General features: G+C 37.1%; 1 protein-coding gene and 1 non-coding gene across 2 annotated transcripts; one reads left to right on the top strand and one right to left on the bottom strand.

Annotated features, from left to right (window-relative positions):
• Positions 1-717: 717 nt before the first annotated feature.
• TRNAS-GCU (transfer RNA serine (anticodon GCU)) lies at positions 718-799 on the bottom strand. The gene has a single exon. It is a non-coding gene; the product is annotated as a tRNA-Ser (tRNA).
• Positions 800-2,388: 1,589 nt separating this feature from the next.
• LOC129264065 (uncharacterized) lies at positions 2,389-15,095 on the top strand. The gene is made up of 3 exons (XM_054901935.2): positions 2,389-2,513; positions 10,240-10,426; positions 14,063-15,095. The coding sequence occupies exons 2-3, from the start codon at positions 10,283-10,285 to the stop codon at positions 14,195-14,197; spliced, it is 279 nt and encodes a 92-aa protein (XP_054757910.1). The 5' UTR covers positions 2,389-2,513; positions 10,240-10,282; the 3' UTR covers positions 14,198-15,095.
• Positions 15,096-18,453: the final 3,358 nt, after the last annotated feature.

Raw genomic sequence — 18,453 nt, forward strand, 5'->3', positions numbered from 1 at the left:
TCTGTAACGTCTTACATCTGTTGCCTGGGCTCTGAAATTGCGGCCCGCGAGATAATAAAGAGAAGATCCACAAAAAACTTCAAGTTAAACCAAAATAATGATAATAGTAATAAAATACTGTGCCAAATACTGCTTCTACAACAACAACAACTATACACTGCAAAAACACCGGTTTGGCGTTACGGGCTAACGGCAATAATTTGGCATTAATAGCAACACCAATTAGTGTTAAACCATTATTCTCTGATGTGGATCGATAAAGATCGAGCTGGTGTTAAATCAACACCTGTGTTTTTTGCCGGTTTTTTTTTTTGCAGTGTACTGCTACCACTATACCCAGTTGTTTGTCCGGACGATCTTTAGAAAGCCATTTGGAAAAAATTTACAAGCGAAGTTTCATCACTTTTTAGTACAAGGGTACAAATGTTAGGAAATATTATAGAGAACAAAATAGAAGATGATTACAACTATTGAATTTATATTTTTAGTGTAATCCAATGAGGGACCAATCCACGGAGGATTAGTCTATTGTTACTGGGGGTGCTGAGCATTGTCACATGCAGCACCCCGGCCCAGTAACACAAGATAATCCTCCGTGGCCAGGCCCATGTAATCCAAAGACAATGGACACTCGACCCCCCATCCTACTACTACTACTTGAGTTAATAACCGTGAATTTTTTCCAAATTTATCTCCACAGTAAAAAAAAAAAAAACTCGACGAGGATGGGATTCGAACCCACGCGTGCAGAGCACAATGGATTAGCAGTCCATCGCCTTAACCACTCGGCCACCTCGTCTGAATGAAGACTAATCGTGACATATATTTCCTATATTCAAAATACTTATGGACATGTTGCCGAAATCAACCTGGCTGTGCTCTTGTCCCGGCTCTTCACTTGTGCTGTACATTGACTTGATTATGCCGATTTAATTTGGTTACAGGTTTTAAATTATTTAATACTTAATAAGGTCATGGACCCTAGGCCTAGCCTAGGTCCATGATAAGGTTTATACTAGAATTACCAAGCTCGGCACGGCCTCGCTCCGTGACGTGAGCTGTGGCTGGACTCGAAAATAAAGTAAAAGCGAGATATATATATATCGAGAGGAGGCGGATTCCGACGTAGTCTCGGCTTTCAGACCTAATGATCGAATACACTGACATAAGGGGGGTACGGTATATAATATTATTCTATCATAAAATAGGGAGGAGGTCGGTCCCAGAGGTCGATCAGAAGACGATGGTCTCTACTTCCACGCTTCTAGGCCCAGGGAAAAAGTATGTTATTGGTGACATTTATCAAATGCTGTATAGGCCTACTAAGCCTAAGGTCTTTTTGGTACGCTTTCCTGGTAGTGGTAACCACATCAGATTCTGGACCCATTATGGCATACATTCTATTTTTTCTGATGCTCCCGCGTTGAACTTGGAGTGGGGGACATCAGTTGACAGAAACCTAATATGGAATTTCGACCTCAGTTCCAGATTTTTTTTAAAACAATTTTTATCAATTTCATAATATGCAAAAAAAAAAAATTCTCAGTTTGTGCTGAGATTCTTCGAAATTTGATTTCTATCTATAGTATTCTAAAAAATTTTTACCATGTTTTCCTTTCCTCTGCAGATGTCCCTTTCTAAAAATGTAATAAACGTTTTAATAGACTTACTTTGGATTGACTCAGGGGCGGATCCAGGATTTTCCAAAGGGGTGGCGGGGCACATTTTCCCGATAAAATTTGACAAGCAAAAAAAAAGGAAAAATAGGTCTTTGATTTCAGGGAGGGGGTACACTTGGGTCAAAATGCGTATGGCATATTTACATTAATTTTTTTTTATTATGGCTCTCAAGGGGGGGGGGGGCGAGCTGGATGTGCCCCCTGGATCTACCAGTGGATTGACTATTATGTCGATCGCCCCGTAGGCCTATATATCTGTCCTCTCATCAAATTAATGAAAAACAGTATTCTAATTTAGGGTTTCATTTGAGAAACAAATTATAAATTTAAGTCTAAATAACGATCACCTAGTCCCTCTGCAATACTGAGTGGGTCACTGACAAGGAATTCTGTGTTATATTAAAGGGGGGGGGGGCGAGTGAGCTAGACAGAGCCTGTCCCAAATTGCTTTGAGATGTCTAAAGCTAACTGATTACGCGAGCAAATAAAGCAAGCTAAAGCAAAGTCACGAAAATATGAAGAAGTCACTACTAGTAGTACCCTTTCAAATATAAAAGTCTTTTTTTTTTACTTGAGTAAAATATATAGTCTAGGGTCTTGAGACAAATTTCCATTATTCCCTAAGTTTTCATTTTATTTGTTTGCGCCTTTTTTGGAGAATATGTTCCGGTTTCGGAGGCTAGCTAGCTATATATAACGTAGGCTGCGCAAACTGCAAGCGGTATAAAGTTAGAGAGCTGAGGTTACCAAACCGACTCTTTTTGGAAGTTTTATTTTCAGAACTATTAGTCTCTAAAGATACCGGCGGATTTGCCTTATTCAATATTATAACAGGTTAGTCGACCTTTTCTCTGAAGTATCACTAGTAAATAGATTATTAAGTTACTTGAAGTTGATCGCGAAATGAGCGCTACGACTTTATTTTATTAATTCGATAAACGAATGATTGCTACCGTAGACTGTAACTGGGATTTAGCTTGCGTGCAATTCGCACGAGTGTATCACAAAATTCTGATATATCCATTGGACTTGTGTGTAGGAAAATTGCATGCTTGTTTTATAGAAATGGCTTTGTGTGAAAACTGCTGTGACTGCAGTGTGAGTCGAGAGAATGAAGAAGATTCAGTGATTGATTAGATAAGATAAGATTGATTTTATTCATACACGGTTAAAAAGCCCAAACAGTTCACAGACTGATTTCCATTTGGGTCGTGTGGAACATAATTCCTAAATTATGCAAATGAAATGAAGTCTAAACTCTAATATAATAATAACGAAATACAAAGAACAAGTCGAAGAGATAGCACATTCCAGCCTCCAGGGGCGGTATTCTGAAAACGTTCTTATCTTTTTCTTATCTTTTGTTCTTATCTTTTATCTTGCTTTCCATCCTATGCTGAGCGCGTAAATTTATTACAGTATTTACACGCGCATAATACAAAAAATATTGTTAGTACACATATTTAATTGTACCCTATGGCTTGATTGTTAATTGATTATTTTTCATTTTGGTGTCGAAGGGAGGGTGTTACCTAAGGAGGAAATCTACCAAGTTTCATATAATATATCCTCTTTTCTGGGAAATGAGAAAAAAAGTTCATGTTTTTGGTAACTGACGTTACATACCATATCACATACTTCATCAATATTTTTTATCAGATAAATGAATACTGGTGTTTCTTTCTATGGGATTTTATAAAGTGTTATAATAGCAAGCTAAATCACAAGGGAAAACATAATCAAACCTGTTCTTTAAAAATCTGTCAAAACAAAATATGTATCAATATACCATTTTCAACACTAATTTTTATCCATACTTTGGCGGCCATTCTGAAATAAAAAATGGCTGGCAGAGTCAGAAAAAAAAATTGTCCCAGAAACTTCAGGTCTTGTTTTATTAAAGCATTTGACATGAATATCAATTTGATTTTTTTGCCTCTGTGTCCATCTGTGGTGAAAATGCCCATAGTAATAATTATTATTATTATTATCAATCATTATCCTCATCATAATCATCATCAACGTTATCACTATGATTGTCCTTATCATAATCTTTATCATCGTGGTCATCGTTATTATCCTCATCATCATCATCATCATCCTTCTCCTCTTCCTCTTCGTCATCATCATCCTTATAATCAACGTAGACATTATCACCAAGACTATCCATATCTCAATGGCTATTAGTGTCATGGTCAAAATTCATTTGTAATAAGTCATTTCATATACATGTACATGTACGTTGCTTAAGAAAACTGAGACGACAGACGACCTAATTCATCATGACGAATTAAAATATGGACAGTATTTATTTTGTATTTCTTTGAGGAAATGAAAAAAAATAAGACAGGAATCCACATATGGCAGTATGATGTACATAAACTGGTGAAAATGACTGACATTCAAGCGCATAATTTGTTATCCATTTTGTTCTGTTTGCGACGTGATTGATTTATACATGGCAATTCTGCAGTAGAGTACTTGTAACTATAAGTGTAAATGGTGCAAACAGAACAAAATGGATGCGCTCTTGCAACCTGGACTATAACGTTTTTAACTGATGAATTCAAACAAGAAAATTGTGAAATCCTGCTTGGTACATATACTATTATTTTCATGCTTCTTTGTGAATTTAAGGTTTGGAAATATATTATCATATAAAATTTTTGATATATAAGGCCTGAAAAATGGTTGATATTCATAGTCTTTGGTGACACTATTTCTTTATTTTGGCGGGACACTAGTTACCACCAAAAAACTCTGGCCTTGTTAAAATCTGTCACAAAATTAAATTTTCAGTTTAAAAGGTAATTTTGTTGTCTCTCCTGCATAGCAGAGTGAGACTAATAGGCGCCGCTTTTCTGGCGTCGTCAACATCAAATCTTAACCGAAGGTTAAGTTTTGAAACAACATCATAACTTAGAAAGTATTTGGACCTGCATGTACATGTAGTTACGTAGTTAATGAAACTTGGACATGATAGGGTACGGCCCTGTAACGCATGCAATCCTCCCTACATTAGCAGAACGTACCACACTTATGCCTGAACAAATAGCCGAACTCCTGGAGTTCGTCCTCAGATCCACATATTTTCTGTACAGAGGCTCTTTCTATGAACAAACAGAAGGAGCAGCTATGGGTAGCCCAGTCTTAGCGGTTTTGGCTAACCTATATATGGAAGGTTTTGAACAGAACGCCTTGCCCAAGTGTCCTCCCACATGCCGCCACGGGTGTGGAAGAGATATGTCGATGACACTTTCATAATTGTGAATAGTTCCGAAACGGACAGCCTACTCGCATACATGAATAGCCAGCAACCGTCCATCCAGTTCACTCTGGAGACTGAGCAAGGAGGGAAATTAGCATCCCTTGACACGCTAGTCCAAAGACATGAGGGCAGGAAACTCTCCACCTCTGTCTACCGCAAGCCCACTCATACAGACCAATACATTCCATATGATTCTCATCATGACAAATCAGTCAAGTAGGGTCTTGTTAAATGCCTGTTCGACAGAGAAGCACGTATTATAACTCACCCACCTGAACTCCCGAAAGAAAGATCACACATACGTGGCGCCTTATACAGCAACGGCTACCCACGCCGTTTTATTGAGAACACTTTCAAGAAAAAACAACCGCCAAGGGATCAGAAGGTTTTCAAGACTTGCACAGTCTTGCCATACATAGATGGTCTTTCACCACAACTCAAACGCCGATTAGAAGGTCACGGTATCCGAACGGTTTTCCGCGCGGACACCACCCTACACAAACAACTTGTGCACCCCAAAGACCCCATCCCTGATCACAGACGTGATGGCGTAGTATACAACATTCCTTGCCAGGGATGTGACGGGTCTTACATCGGTGAAAAAGCCCAACCGATAATTGAATGCATTTCTGAACACAAGCGCGATGTTCGGTTACAGCGAACCGACACATCCGCGGTGGCAGAACATGCTTGGGAGAAGCAACACCACCCAGATTGGAAGGGTGTACATTGCGTTGCCAAAGAAAGACATTGGTATACACTCAGGATTAAGGAGGCTATTAGTATACGTCTTTGTCCTAACATCTTCAACAGAGACAGCGGGATCGACATCCCCAATTTCTGGATGCGAACCATCCGACAGCACAATACCCCCTTACCTGGCAGTGCACGCCGACCCGACCGAGCGAGGGACCGCTCAGCTAGTCAACCCCCACCTACGGGAAACTAGTGAGCCCGCCAATTTTGTCTTATTTACATACATGTATTGCTGACTCGTGGCGTATTTGCATATACCTCCGGCTTATTTGCATATATACGCCCGACCAATCACATAACAGATCAGTGCCCACCTATTGTTCCCGCATTCGTGCATACGGTCCTGGGGATTGGTATAAATAGACTACCGTATCAGATAATTTTCGTCACTTGATAAAGAGTTGCAGCAGCACTCGAAAGCTCGTGAACTTGTAAGCTAGTGAACACTTTTTGTGAGAGTGATCACGAATTTCCTAGAAAGCTTGTGAACACTTTTTGGGAGATGGATCACGAATTTCCTTGTTGACCATAGTAGATTGCGAGACAAATGAATACCCTCTAGCGATTATGATAGTGTTTATTAAGTATTACAAAACATCCTGCCTAAGTTTCAGGTCAAATGACCAAGGTCACTTAGGGTCAATGAACTTTGGCTAAGTTGGGGGTATTTGTTTAATAATACCATCATAACTTTGAAAGTTTATGGATTTAGTCCATAAAACTTGAAAAAGGTATCACTGAACATCCTGTGTGAGTTTCAGGTCACATGACCAAAGTCAAAGGTCATTTGAGTTCAATGAACTTTGCCATGTTGGGGGTAATTGTTGAATTACCATAATAACTTTATTATACGCCTGTCTCGACGGGACGTATTATGGTATCACGCTCGGTGTCCGTCCGTCCGTTAACTTTTCCTTGTAAACGCGATAACTTTAGTTTAACCTAACCTCAGCTCATATAATTTGGTGTGTATGATACTAGCATGGATCCCAGGAAGCCTAGTGATTTTGAGGTCAAAAGGTCAAAGGTCAAGGTCACAGTGACATATTTTCATCTTAACCTAGGCTCATATAATTTGGTGTGTATGATACTAGCATGGATCCCAGGAAGCCTATCGATTTTGAGGTCAAAGGTCAAGGTCACAGTGACATATTTTCATCTTACCCTTCTGCAGTCCTTGTAAACACGATAACTTAAGTTTAACTTTAACCTAGGCTCATATCATTTGGTGTGTATGATACTAGCATGGATCCCAGGAAGCCTATAATATAAATTTAGAGGTCAAAAGGTCTAAGGTCAAGGTCACACTGACATGTTTACATCTTACCCTGTGGCAGTCCTTGTAAACGCAATAACTTCAGTTTAACTTAATCTAGGCTCATATAATTTGGTGTGTGTGTGATACTAGCATGAATCCCACAAAGCTTATTGATTTTAAGGTCCAAAGGTCAAGGTCACAGTGACATATTTTCATCTTACCCTTCTGCAGTCCTTGTAAACATAATAACTTCAGTTTAACTTAACCTAGGCTCATATAATTTGGTGTGTATGATCAGTGGCGTACCGTGGGTCACGGCATTGGGGGGCACCAGCAAAAATTTTGAGTCACTTAGTGAGCGTGCGAACGCGCTGTTGCCAGGTTTACTGACTTAATATAAAAATTTTAAGGACAGCGCCATTAAATGAATATGTATCTCACTGATCAAATAATGTGAGCGCGAAGCGCGAGCTGAAAATTTTTGATATTCAGACCTAAAAGGGACATTATAAGCAAATTTTTGTAATCATGATACGTACCTGTCTCGCTAAACGATGCGAAGCGCGAGCTGAAATTTTTTATATATTGACCACAAATAGGGACATTTTAAGGACTATATTTTAGAAATCCATTTGAGAGTATTTCTCACCATAGTCATCTAATGCGAGTGCCAAGTGCTTGCTGATTTTGTTAGAATTACATGTTAACAGATGAAGCAATTGTAGTCATTGTAATCATGATTAACATACGCATCTCACTAATTAAACATTGCGAGCGTGAAGCGCGAGCCGAAAATTTAGAAAATTCAAACGTGAAGAGGGCATTCTAAGGCTTGTTTGTGGGAATGCATTAAGACCATACGTATTTCACTAACCAAATGATACGAGCGCAAAGCGCGAGCTGAAATTTTTTTATATTCAGATCAGAAAAAGGGAAATTTTAAGGACTGATTTTAGGAATTCATGAAGAGCAGACATATCTCACCGATCCACTAATGCGAACGTAAGCACGGACAGGAAAGTTTTTTATATTAAGACGTTAAAATGGGGCAATCACTTTAAGTAGTCATGAAAAAGAAGCATATGTCACTACATAAAACAATAACTCGAAGTGTGAGGAAATATTTTTAGTGTATATTGACTTGAAAACGCGAGGTTTTAGTACAACAGGATTATGTCTCTCGTTAAACAGACAATGCGAGCACCAGGAACAATGAAGCCATATGCCCTGAGCAAATTACGTTTCATAAAGTTATGTAAAAATGTTTTTATGTAACATAATTATAATATAATATAACATTATAATGAACAATAATTTCTTCTTTCCCACTACATTGTTTCTCTCCCTTTCTCCCTCTTTTCTCCTTTTTTTTTTAACCAGCGGATTGTATGATACTAGCATAGATCCCAAGAAGCCTATCAATTTTGAGGTCAAAAAGTTAAAGTTCAAGGTCACACTGACATATTTTCATCTTGCCCTTTCGAAGTCCTTATAAACGCGCTAACTTTAGTTTAATGTAACCTAGGCTCTTTTGGAAGATGGCAACTTCACCTTTTGTCCAAGGTGAAGTCACCATCTTCCACTTTTGTTGCTTGACCAATAGCTCCATTTTCCGTGATACAGACGGGCGTATTATGTGCTCGCCTTAGCGACACTCTTGTTGAAAGTTTATGGATATAGTTTGTGAAATGTGGACATAGGGGTAATCATCAATGACAAGTCTTAGGTCACATGATCAAACGTCAAATGTCATTTAGGGTAAATGAACATTGTATGAAAGTTGTTTTTTGTGAATAATTATTTTATAGTAGTTTTCAAAGTCAGCACTGCTGCTGTATTGAATCACGTAATGCAGGCAAGACTGGCAGAGGCACTCCACTTGCTTTTGCTTGGGACCATTTAGAAATTTGTCTCCACTCACCATGTTATACCCATATCATCATTTTGCCAGTGCTGTCTATATAATCAATTGCCACCTTTCGCAATCCTCACGGACGCTAATATTAGGGTCCTCTAACACAAAAGTTAACGTTTAATCATACACTTTGATTTTTAAGATTGATTGTACATGTACATTATAGTCAATAGAATCAAACGTAGAAAACTGCTCTAACAATCAATGCTAAGCTTTGTGTTACAGGGGGGTTACAGGCCATACAGATCTGCTTTTCGTGTGCAAAATTCTTTCCCGCGACACCCGCACCATACATGCATGTACATTACGACTGATGGCTGGAGATATTCGAAATGCAGGACCTAAAATAGATTATGACATGGATAAGAAAGTGGTTTTTCAAAAAAATCGAGTACATATTGAGTGAGGAAAAAGTTACTGAATTAAGGCTTAGATATAGATCATTACAGTCCATCGAATTGATATTGCATTTAATGTGGATTATTGGTGGATCTTTGGCAATTGATTCCATGGGTCAAATCACCCCTTTAGTCGAAACCATTTAGCATGCGTTGATTATGTACACAGCATGTATACGTGCGGGGTTTTTTCTTTTGTTTACTCTTACACAAACGATATGCCTCTAGCACACAATGTAATGGGCATTATGCTTTACTTTCCCCAGAAATGGGGGATTAGATTCGAATTCCCGGGGGACCACTTCCATTGATGAGTGGATACCTGGCACGACCATGCGGTTTCGAAAAGCACCCGAAACAAGGGAAGCAAGGCTTTTCAGATTATGAAAATGCATCTCTTAACAAGTATTTAGCTTGTGAAACCCTACAGGTATTGAAAACATATCCTCCTTTTTCAGTATTTTAAACATCGTTTTTGACACCCTTATAACGTTACATACATGTAGGCCTATACGTAACGTACTTGCCCACTCTTTCCCTTTTTACGCGTGGTCGCGCCTGGTATCCACTCTTCAATGGAAGTGGGCCCCCCGGGCGGCCTCTCGAGCTCTGGGAGGAACCAAATGTGGCTTTGGAAAGTCGTCCTAAATCGTATATATCGCTGTTACCATAGTAGCAACCAGAATTTTGCACACGAAACGCAGATTGAATGTTTCCGTTCCAGATGCGAACGAAAACAAATATCATGTCACACAATTTGCATTGCAGGACAGAGTTTTACGACCATGACGACGGGCCCAAAAGTCTCTTCCAAAATCAACTACCGTTGCAAATAAGTGTTCGCGTTCTCCAACGAAAGGTCAAGAAATGTCACTGTCACGTACTCTATGTATGTCTTATGTCATTGCAACATGTATTCTTCATGGTGACAAATTAAATGTAATAATTATCTTATATCTTTTTAGCCACTGACCAGCAAATTGATGCTGGATTTGAGATCACTTTCTCATGATGATGAATGGAGATGTTAAGCTGGGGCCAATCTCTGTCAATGGGGGTAGTCACTATGGCAACCAAGATAATGAAGGTTATGAGAATGATGGATTTGAACTTCATGAAGAGAGTAGCTGGTCCTCAAACAAGCATGTAGAGGTATGTAAATTGACTTATACAATTTTGTAAGCAAATTATTAGACCATCACATTACTAATTTTTCAGCTGACCATGAAGAATAAAATGTAAAATATGTTTACCATGTCCTTCTCTTTAACAGCAATGATCATCCTGTTTTTGGCAAATTTCCCATACTTAGGGTGTGTTCAATGTTGATATTCAAATTTTAACAGCAACATGAATCAAGATTGAAAACGCAATTATAAAACACAAACATGCTCAGTACACCGTTCAGTGTAAAAAATAAAGCTGTTGATACATTAATCATCTTTAATTTTCTTGCTCTCTTTGCTCAGCTTACTGCGCAGTTTGACCAGTCTCAAGAAAAGTCAATTCTGACGCATGCTTGTGTAGACTTCCACTGCGAGAGGAAATTTACAGACGTTTCAAAACTCAATTGTGTTCAGTGTTGCAATTTGTAGCATTCGCGATGCTCAACGTCGTTATATCTGAGCTGATCGCCTTCCAAACTTACTTTTTTTAGCGTTTCAATATTCCTCCAAATCGCGATCTGAAAGATGTTTATTTTTACGACTGGGAATGGAGGACATTGAACACACCCTTTGTTTCTCATTATTTCTGCGCTTTGTAATTGCTTTTTTAATTCATGTTGTTGTTTAAAGATAAAGATCATTTGTGGTAACAATCTCAAAATGAGTTCGAACAGAATCCAATGAAATTACCACCAAAGTGTTTGTATGTATAATATGTGCCAAAAAGCTGTGGAAGAAAATGCGTACTTACTGAGAAATGAGCAAAATTTTCGAAGCAATATCAATACACTGTCTCACATATATGCTTTTCTGTGTTAGTGATCATCAAATTTATCGATTTTGAGCTAAAGATTTCATGGTTTTACATTAATAAACCAGATCTACATGTAGATGTACACACGTATGATAATATTTTGAGAATTAAGCTTGATTTGAAAGACTTTCTCATGAAATTATTGTTTGCTGCAATGACTGTCTTTTACCTTTCAATTTGAATATTGATATTGAACACACCCTTAGTCTACATGTACAGTACATGTAAGTATAGATTTTTGACAATCTTCAAAATTCACTCAAATAATGATGAATACAAACTCATCAATAAGTTTGTTGTGACTGGGCCTTGGGCCATGACAGCCAATCAATTCTATACTTACATGACCTTCCAATTCAACACATTTTGTTTGGTGCAAGAAAATCAAAATCACTAGGCGGTGCTGCACCAGCCAGAGTTTGCTCAATCTTGAGATTCAAGAAACCCTGTCTCCACCATTGCTAAAAGAGCGATTCATGTTCGAGCAAGGCATCGATACATAATGGTGTGATGCCCTTAATAAATAATCCCAAGTGCGTCTGCACCTGTGAATTAGCGGGATAATTCGTAAAATAGCGTGCTACTTTGCAAATAAATCCCAAGTTGTCTTGGGCTTGCAATCTTGCGATAAATCCAGCGAACTAGCGCGATGAATGCGTCTCCATTACAAATAATCTTGAGATTGTTCAGATTGGGATAATTTGCCAGATCAGAAATAGCGCGCTGATTTGAAAACTCTGGCTGGTGCAGACGGCCCTACTTAGCCCAAGACAATTTGGCTAGCTTGGTTAGCTTGGTTGGCATTTGGCCGATGGGGATGACAATTAGCTTCAACACTGAAAAAAGGTATTGTAAACAGAGTGCAGTGATTTAGAAACAGACCAAAAATGAATATTCTACACACAAACAATCAAATCACTCTCACATACACACAAGTCACAAGTATTCTAACATTTGCTAACTAAAATCCTAAGTTAATACATGTACCTATGTATGCATGGAATATTTTCTTATGAAAATAATTAAACAGACTTACAGAGCAGATAATAATGCAGAGCTTGTGTGCAAGTTTGGTTAAGTGTAATAGCACCATCTGGAGGCTAAAACAGCACAAGATAAACAGACTCCATTGATCTCAAGGCTTTTATTTAGTATCCTGACTTTGTTCATAGAATCTTAATGATAATTTCAAAAGCAATAGTTTTATGCTAAAATTTGGGACAGTCCTTGTAAGGATGTTGGAGAAATGTGCAGTTAATAATTATAATAATAATTGGATTTAGATGGCGCTGTTTCTCTGAGGATACAAATTATTGTTAAGACATAAGTCTCATGTTATTAAGCATAAGACAACAGTTACACATAGTAAACGTTAGTGCACTCATGTGTGACTGGGAAAATCATTCTGGGAGTCATTATTAAAAGTGTTCTTTCACATGTACATGCACACCCAAGAAAATGATGTTCAATTGTAATTCATAACGTTAAAGGCCAAAGATTTAGACTTTGACAAGAATAATTTTGGTTATCTACATCTTTATATACTGCCTTCCTGGTAGATGGTATGCAATTTCTGTCTCAATCAAATTCAAACTTGCTCATGAACATACATGTACAGGTATGTCAGTTAATCTGATCTGATTACAAACATTGGCTATCTGTCCTTTAATTTAGAAATCAAATCCATCTTTGAAAAATGTTGATTTGAATCAATAGAGAAATATCATACAAGCATAATGCTGAAAATTTCATCAAAATCGGGTGTAAAATAAGAAAGTTATGACATTTTAAAGTTTCACTATTTTTTTTTTTTACAAAATAGTTACCTGCACAATTTAGTCACATGCAAATGAGAGAATTTATGTCCCTCACTCACTATTTCTTTTGTTTTTTATTGTTTAAATTATACAATATTTCAATTTTTTACAAATTTGACAATAAGGACCAACTTGACTAAACTGTAAGTCAGGGACAAATAAAACTTTGTTTCACAGGACAATGAGGAGAATATTTCATACATTATAATGAAATAGAAAAGAAAAAGTGAGTGAGTGATGTCATCAGTTCCTTCATTTGCATACTGACCGGGATGTGCATATAACTGTTTTGTGAAATTAAGCAAAACTTGAAAAATGTCATAACTTTCTTATTTTACATCCAATTTTGATTAAATTTTCTTGCATAGCAGAGCGAGACTATATGCGCCACTTTTCTGATGGCGGCGGCGGCGTCAACATCATATCTTAACCTAAGGTTAAGTTTTATAATGACATCATAACTTAAAAAGTATATGGACCTAGTTCATAAAACTTAGACATAAGAGTAATCAAGTATCACTGAATATACTGTGCGAGTTTCAGGTCACATGACCAAGGTCGAAGGTCATTTAAGGTCGATGAACTTTGGCCATGTTGTAGGTAATCGTTGAATTGCCATCATTGCTAACTTTGAGTTAATGTTATAAGTTAATGAAATGTTGACATGGGTAATCCAGTCGTAGGTCACTTGATCAAGGTCAATTGTCATTTAGGGTCAATGAACGTACATGTACTAGCATACTATACAAATGTTGTTTTTTGTGAATAATTATTTCAGAGTCATTTTCAAAGTCAGCACTGCTGCTATATTGAATCGCGTTGTGCAGGCTTGTTTTCTTTGGCCACTGGCCGGCCATGAAATTGATCAAAGGAAAATACATCATGTTAATCCTTGCAGCTAGTTTTTTCAAGAAATTCTTGATGTAATTACATGTATCAATGAAACATTTCACTTTGTGAATCATGGGGATAATTTCCCTTTTTTCTATAGGAGGTAGAGATGACAACAATACTAGAGATTGGACCTAATGATCAACGATTTGGATTCTCTGTGATGGGAGGTCTTGAGGAAGGTTTCTTACCAAGTGTTGATGCCATCTTACAAGGTAAGAAGCATGACAATTAGTGATGATAAATTACAATAGCTTGTTCCGGCCCTAAAATACCTGGTGATTTATTTAGGGTATACAGTTGTCTATGCCATCACCTACTGTTACAGCACATCCTATCCCAATAGTCAAAGGGCGTGTTTATGCTTCCACTTTTCAGGCCAGAATCAGCGTTTTCATACGTGATTAGTCCAAAACACAGTTGCGTCAATGCTTACTTTCATTTAGACGACGTTTCAGAACGCCGATCGTAAACTTACAAAAAGGTGTGTTTCTAAACTTTGTTTGACCAGAATCAGGGTTTCTGGGGAAGTATAAACAGGACCACGATCGTAAATGTGTTTAAATGAAGTCTTTTGGTACATGCTTCCTGTGAGATGCAACGAATATTGCAATTTTCTGTAAATCAATTAATAATACAGGATGATTTAAGCTCTTGATGTTTCAAATACATTTTTGGAGGAAGTATTAAGAGATGACTACAATTTTCGGTACTGAATTTCCAACAGAAAAGTCCATATTTTCCCCAAAATTACTAAATCATGGAAATGGAATGCCCCCCAAAAAGAACATTAAAGTAAGTTGACATTTTGTAATTTATTCCTCATACATGTATGTAGTCCGGGGTATTTTGAATCTTTTCATTCTAGGGGGGGGGGGAGAATTTGCACAATGGAAGAAAATGACATAATCTATCAGGTTTCAAAGCTTAATTTCATTGAATCAATATGCTTTATTTCATTTGAATCAATTATGCCAATTTTAGTGCATGAATGAAATAAAAGTTTAGGTTTAAATCTATAAATAAAGCCCTTGAACTGCTTATTTTTTTAATTGAGGAACTCTGATCAAAGCATATTAGATTAAAAAACATCAGTATAAAATGTTTTTTAATGTTTGTTTTAAATAACTTATTAAAAAAAAAATTATTATGTACATTTAAAAAAAATACTTTTTTATTGTTTTTTTAATGGAAATCTGCAATAATTTTTCAATATTACCAAAAATACAAATAATGATACAGATACAAATTTGGGCGTGAATTTGCATTGGCTTTATACATGTAATCATGTTTTTGAGCAATTTGGGGTCTGACATACATGTTCACTTGTGTAATATCACATTAAACCGAATACCCATGCATGCATCCCAATAGTAGTCTTGAATGACATGGCCTGGCCCTGTCGGGTTAATGGATGTATCATAGAAAATTTTTTGGGGGCCATTAAGGTCCCCTCGGATTACAATGTTAAGATTAAAGGTCAAGGCCACCCCAGAAAAATGTTGATTTTAATCAATATAGAAAAATCAAACAAGCATAATGCTGAAAATTTCATCAAAATTGGATTTAAAGTTTCGCTTATTTTTCATGTTTCAGTTGTATGCATAACTCAGTGATAAATGCAAATGAGTTGATTATGTCCCTCACTCACTATTTTTTTTATTGTTTGAATAAAAAAATACAATATTTCAATTTTTTACATATTTAACAATAATTACCAACTTAACTGAACCAAAATATGTTAAAATGTTATGTGGAGCGTTGTGGCCCAGTGGATTAGTCTTCGGACTTTGAAACAGAGGGTCGTGGGTTCGAATCCCAGCCATGGCGTAATTTCCTTCGGCAAGAAACTGATCCACAATGTGCCGCACTCAACCCAGGTGAGGTAAATGGGTACCGGTAGGAAGTAATTCCTTAAAAAGCTGTGTGCGCTATGAACGCCTAGCTTAGCCGGGTAATATAGGAGCGCCTTGAGCACCTAACAAGGTGGATATGTGCGCAATATAAATACCCTATATTATTATTATTATTATTATTAAAACAATAAATGGTAGGTCCACATGTTCAGGAAGGATAAAACTTTATTTCACATGACAATGAGGAGAAAATGATGAAATACAAAGAAATAGTGAGTGATGTCATCAGTCCCCTCATTTGCATACTGACCAGGATGTGCATATTAATTTGCGAAATTAAGCGAAACTTTAAAATATCATAACTTTCTTAATTTACATCCGATTTTGATGAAATTTTAGCATTATGCGAGCTGGATTTTTCTCTTTTTACTCAATTTAACTTTTTCTTGGGGTGGACTTGTCCTTTAAGTTTTGCTCGCTGATTATCTTATGCTGTTTAGTACTTTTCTTCATCATTACAAAGTGCAAAGATTCACCTGCTTTTGTGTGTACCTCAAGAGTACCGTCTATTTATAAAATATTATGCTTGTGCAACACTTCCATTTCATTCAAGTACTACAATTACATGTATTTGAACTTATTTTAAATAGTGTTTCTTTCCCTGTCCAAAAAATGAGCACAACACACAGATATGTTTGTTAAAATGAGAATATTCTTAATATGGATTGATGTGCACAATTTAACAGGGAGGAAAGGAACATGACAAAGCAATAGAGAAAGGGAGAATAAGGGAGGAAGAGAAAAAAAGAGCATTGAGAAAGAGTTTTAGTAAGTTAGAAGAAAATAATACATTACTTAAGTGCATAGAGACATGATTTTATCATCGTTATATGCGCTATATAAGCAATGTTTTATTATTATTATTATTATTAAGAAATGAAAGTATAAAAAAAAACATTCATCTAAAATCACATCCATGGATGCAAATTTACAACACACAAGTCTATGAGGTGTTTAAAAAAAACATGTTTTTTTTGTATAAAAAAAAACTGGTGTTTCAAAATGCGTTTTAAAACATGTTTTAAAACACACCGTTTAAAACATGCCAACCCTGATTAACTCTTCCCATTGTGAGCCAGCAGCAAGACTCACTTTCAGCTAAAGATGCACATTCTTCTTTCCTGAATCCTACAGTGCTTGAAATTTGCTTCAAAATCATAAAAATCTTGACCTTCAAAAAAAATCACTACAAATTTTTTTTTTGCAAGTTTGAATCTTTAAGAACCTGCCTCAGACTAGAATTGCAGCCCAACCTGTTATATGCTTTTCACACTGCACTTTTTGTCCTAAATTGGTGGGGCTAAGGAGGGTCTTATCCCCACCAATTTCCCGGGGTTAAGCTTAGCCCACTTCGTTTTCACACTACGTTATAGCAAAGTGGGCTAGCACGGTAAATAGTACGGTACTATCTGGCCCTGCAAAAAAGCAGGGTTAGCCGGCTTATTGTGGTGCTAGCACCACAATTGCGGTGCTAAGAGATGCAGTGTGAAACGAAACAGGGCTAAGCAAAAGTGGGGCTAAGCATTAGCCAATCACAGAAGTCGAAATTGCACGTTAATCGCGCTCTGTATGGTAAAATCATCAATATCTATGAGCTGTGTGATTGCCTGTGTTAGGCGTTAACCCCGGTTAAGCAAATAGTACGGGGTTAAGAAAGACAGTGTGAATCGAAAAAAAGATAGTATGGGGTTAAGGATAGTCCGGGGTTCAGGATAGTATGGGGTTAAGGAAATGCAGTGTGAAAAGCATATTAGAGTCTGGTAACCTGGACCAGCTCAAATAGATGTTTGTTTTGAACTTCTACATACATGTATTATGTGACTGACACCACCTTTTGACCTTGTCCTCGAAAGAGGACACAAGCCTGATAATCTTTTTATTCTTGTTACCATTCCAACACCTAAACATGTCACATGCCACTACCTCTTGAACACTGTTACTTGGTAGGTCCATGATATAATCTGGTAGAAGAGAGGATCATGCAAACAGCTGCTTTCACTTTCAGAAGAAAAATTATCCCCTGGAGGCCAACTACATGCAAATCAAACAAAATAATAATAGTAATAATAATATTAATGATGATGATGATGATAATGATGATGATGAGTAGTGGCTTAAGTTTGTTGTCCAGCTTCTTTGGTGGCATCTTCAGTTAACTGGTTGTCCATATTTGACAAAAACTTTTTTCCGCAGTAGGCGCAAGCAGGGACGTGAGAGCATGTCCCTGGCGCAAGTAATCTTTGTGTCGTGGATGAACTGATCTGTCTGGAGAAATTTCTCTTTATAAAGAGTGAGTCCATCAGGACATGAATTCGATAGAACAATACATCCTCTGTGGTGACAAATAGTGCGTGATATGGGCAATTCCATAGGTTGGTGGACATGAGCTCAATGTGTCTTTGTACTGTATAGCCCATCTGAACTGTACATTTTAATTGTGTTTGCCTTACTTATACTTATTGCTGGTTCTTTAATTGATGTTAAGGGCTTGAGGCAAGAAATGGAATGCATTTGTTTTACAATTTTTTATTTACACAGCCCAAGACAGATCTCGTACAGTTTAGTGAATACATTA

This window comes from Lytechinus pictus, chromosome 7, assembly GCF_037042905.1.
Source record: "Lytechinus pictus isolate F3 Inbred chromosome 7, Lp3.0, whole genome shotgun sequence".
Lineage (NCBI taxonomy): Eukaryota > Metazoa > Echinodermata > Echinoidea > Temnopleuroida > Toxopneustidae > Lytechinus > Lytechinus pictus.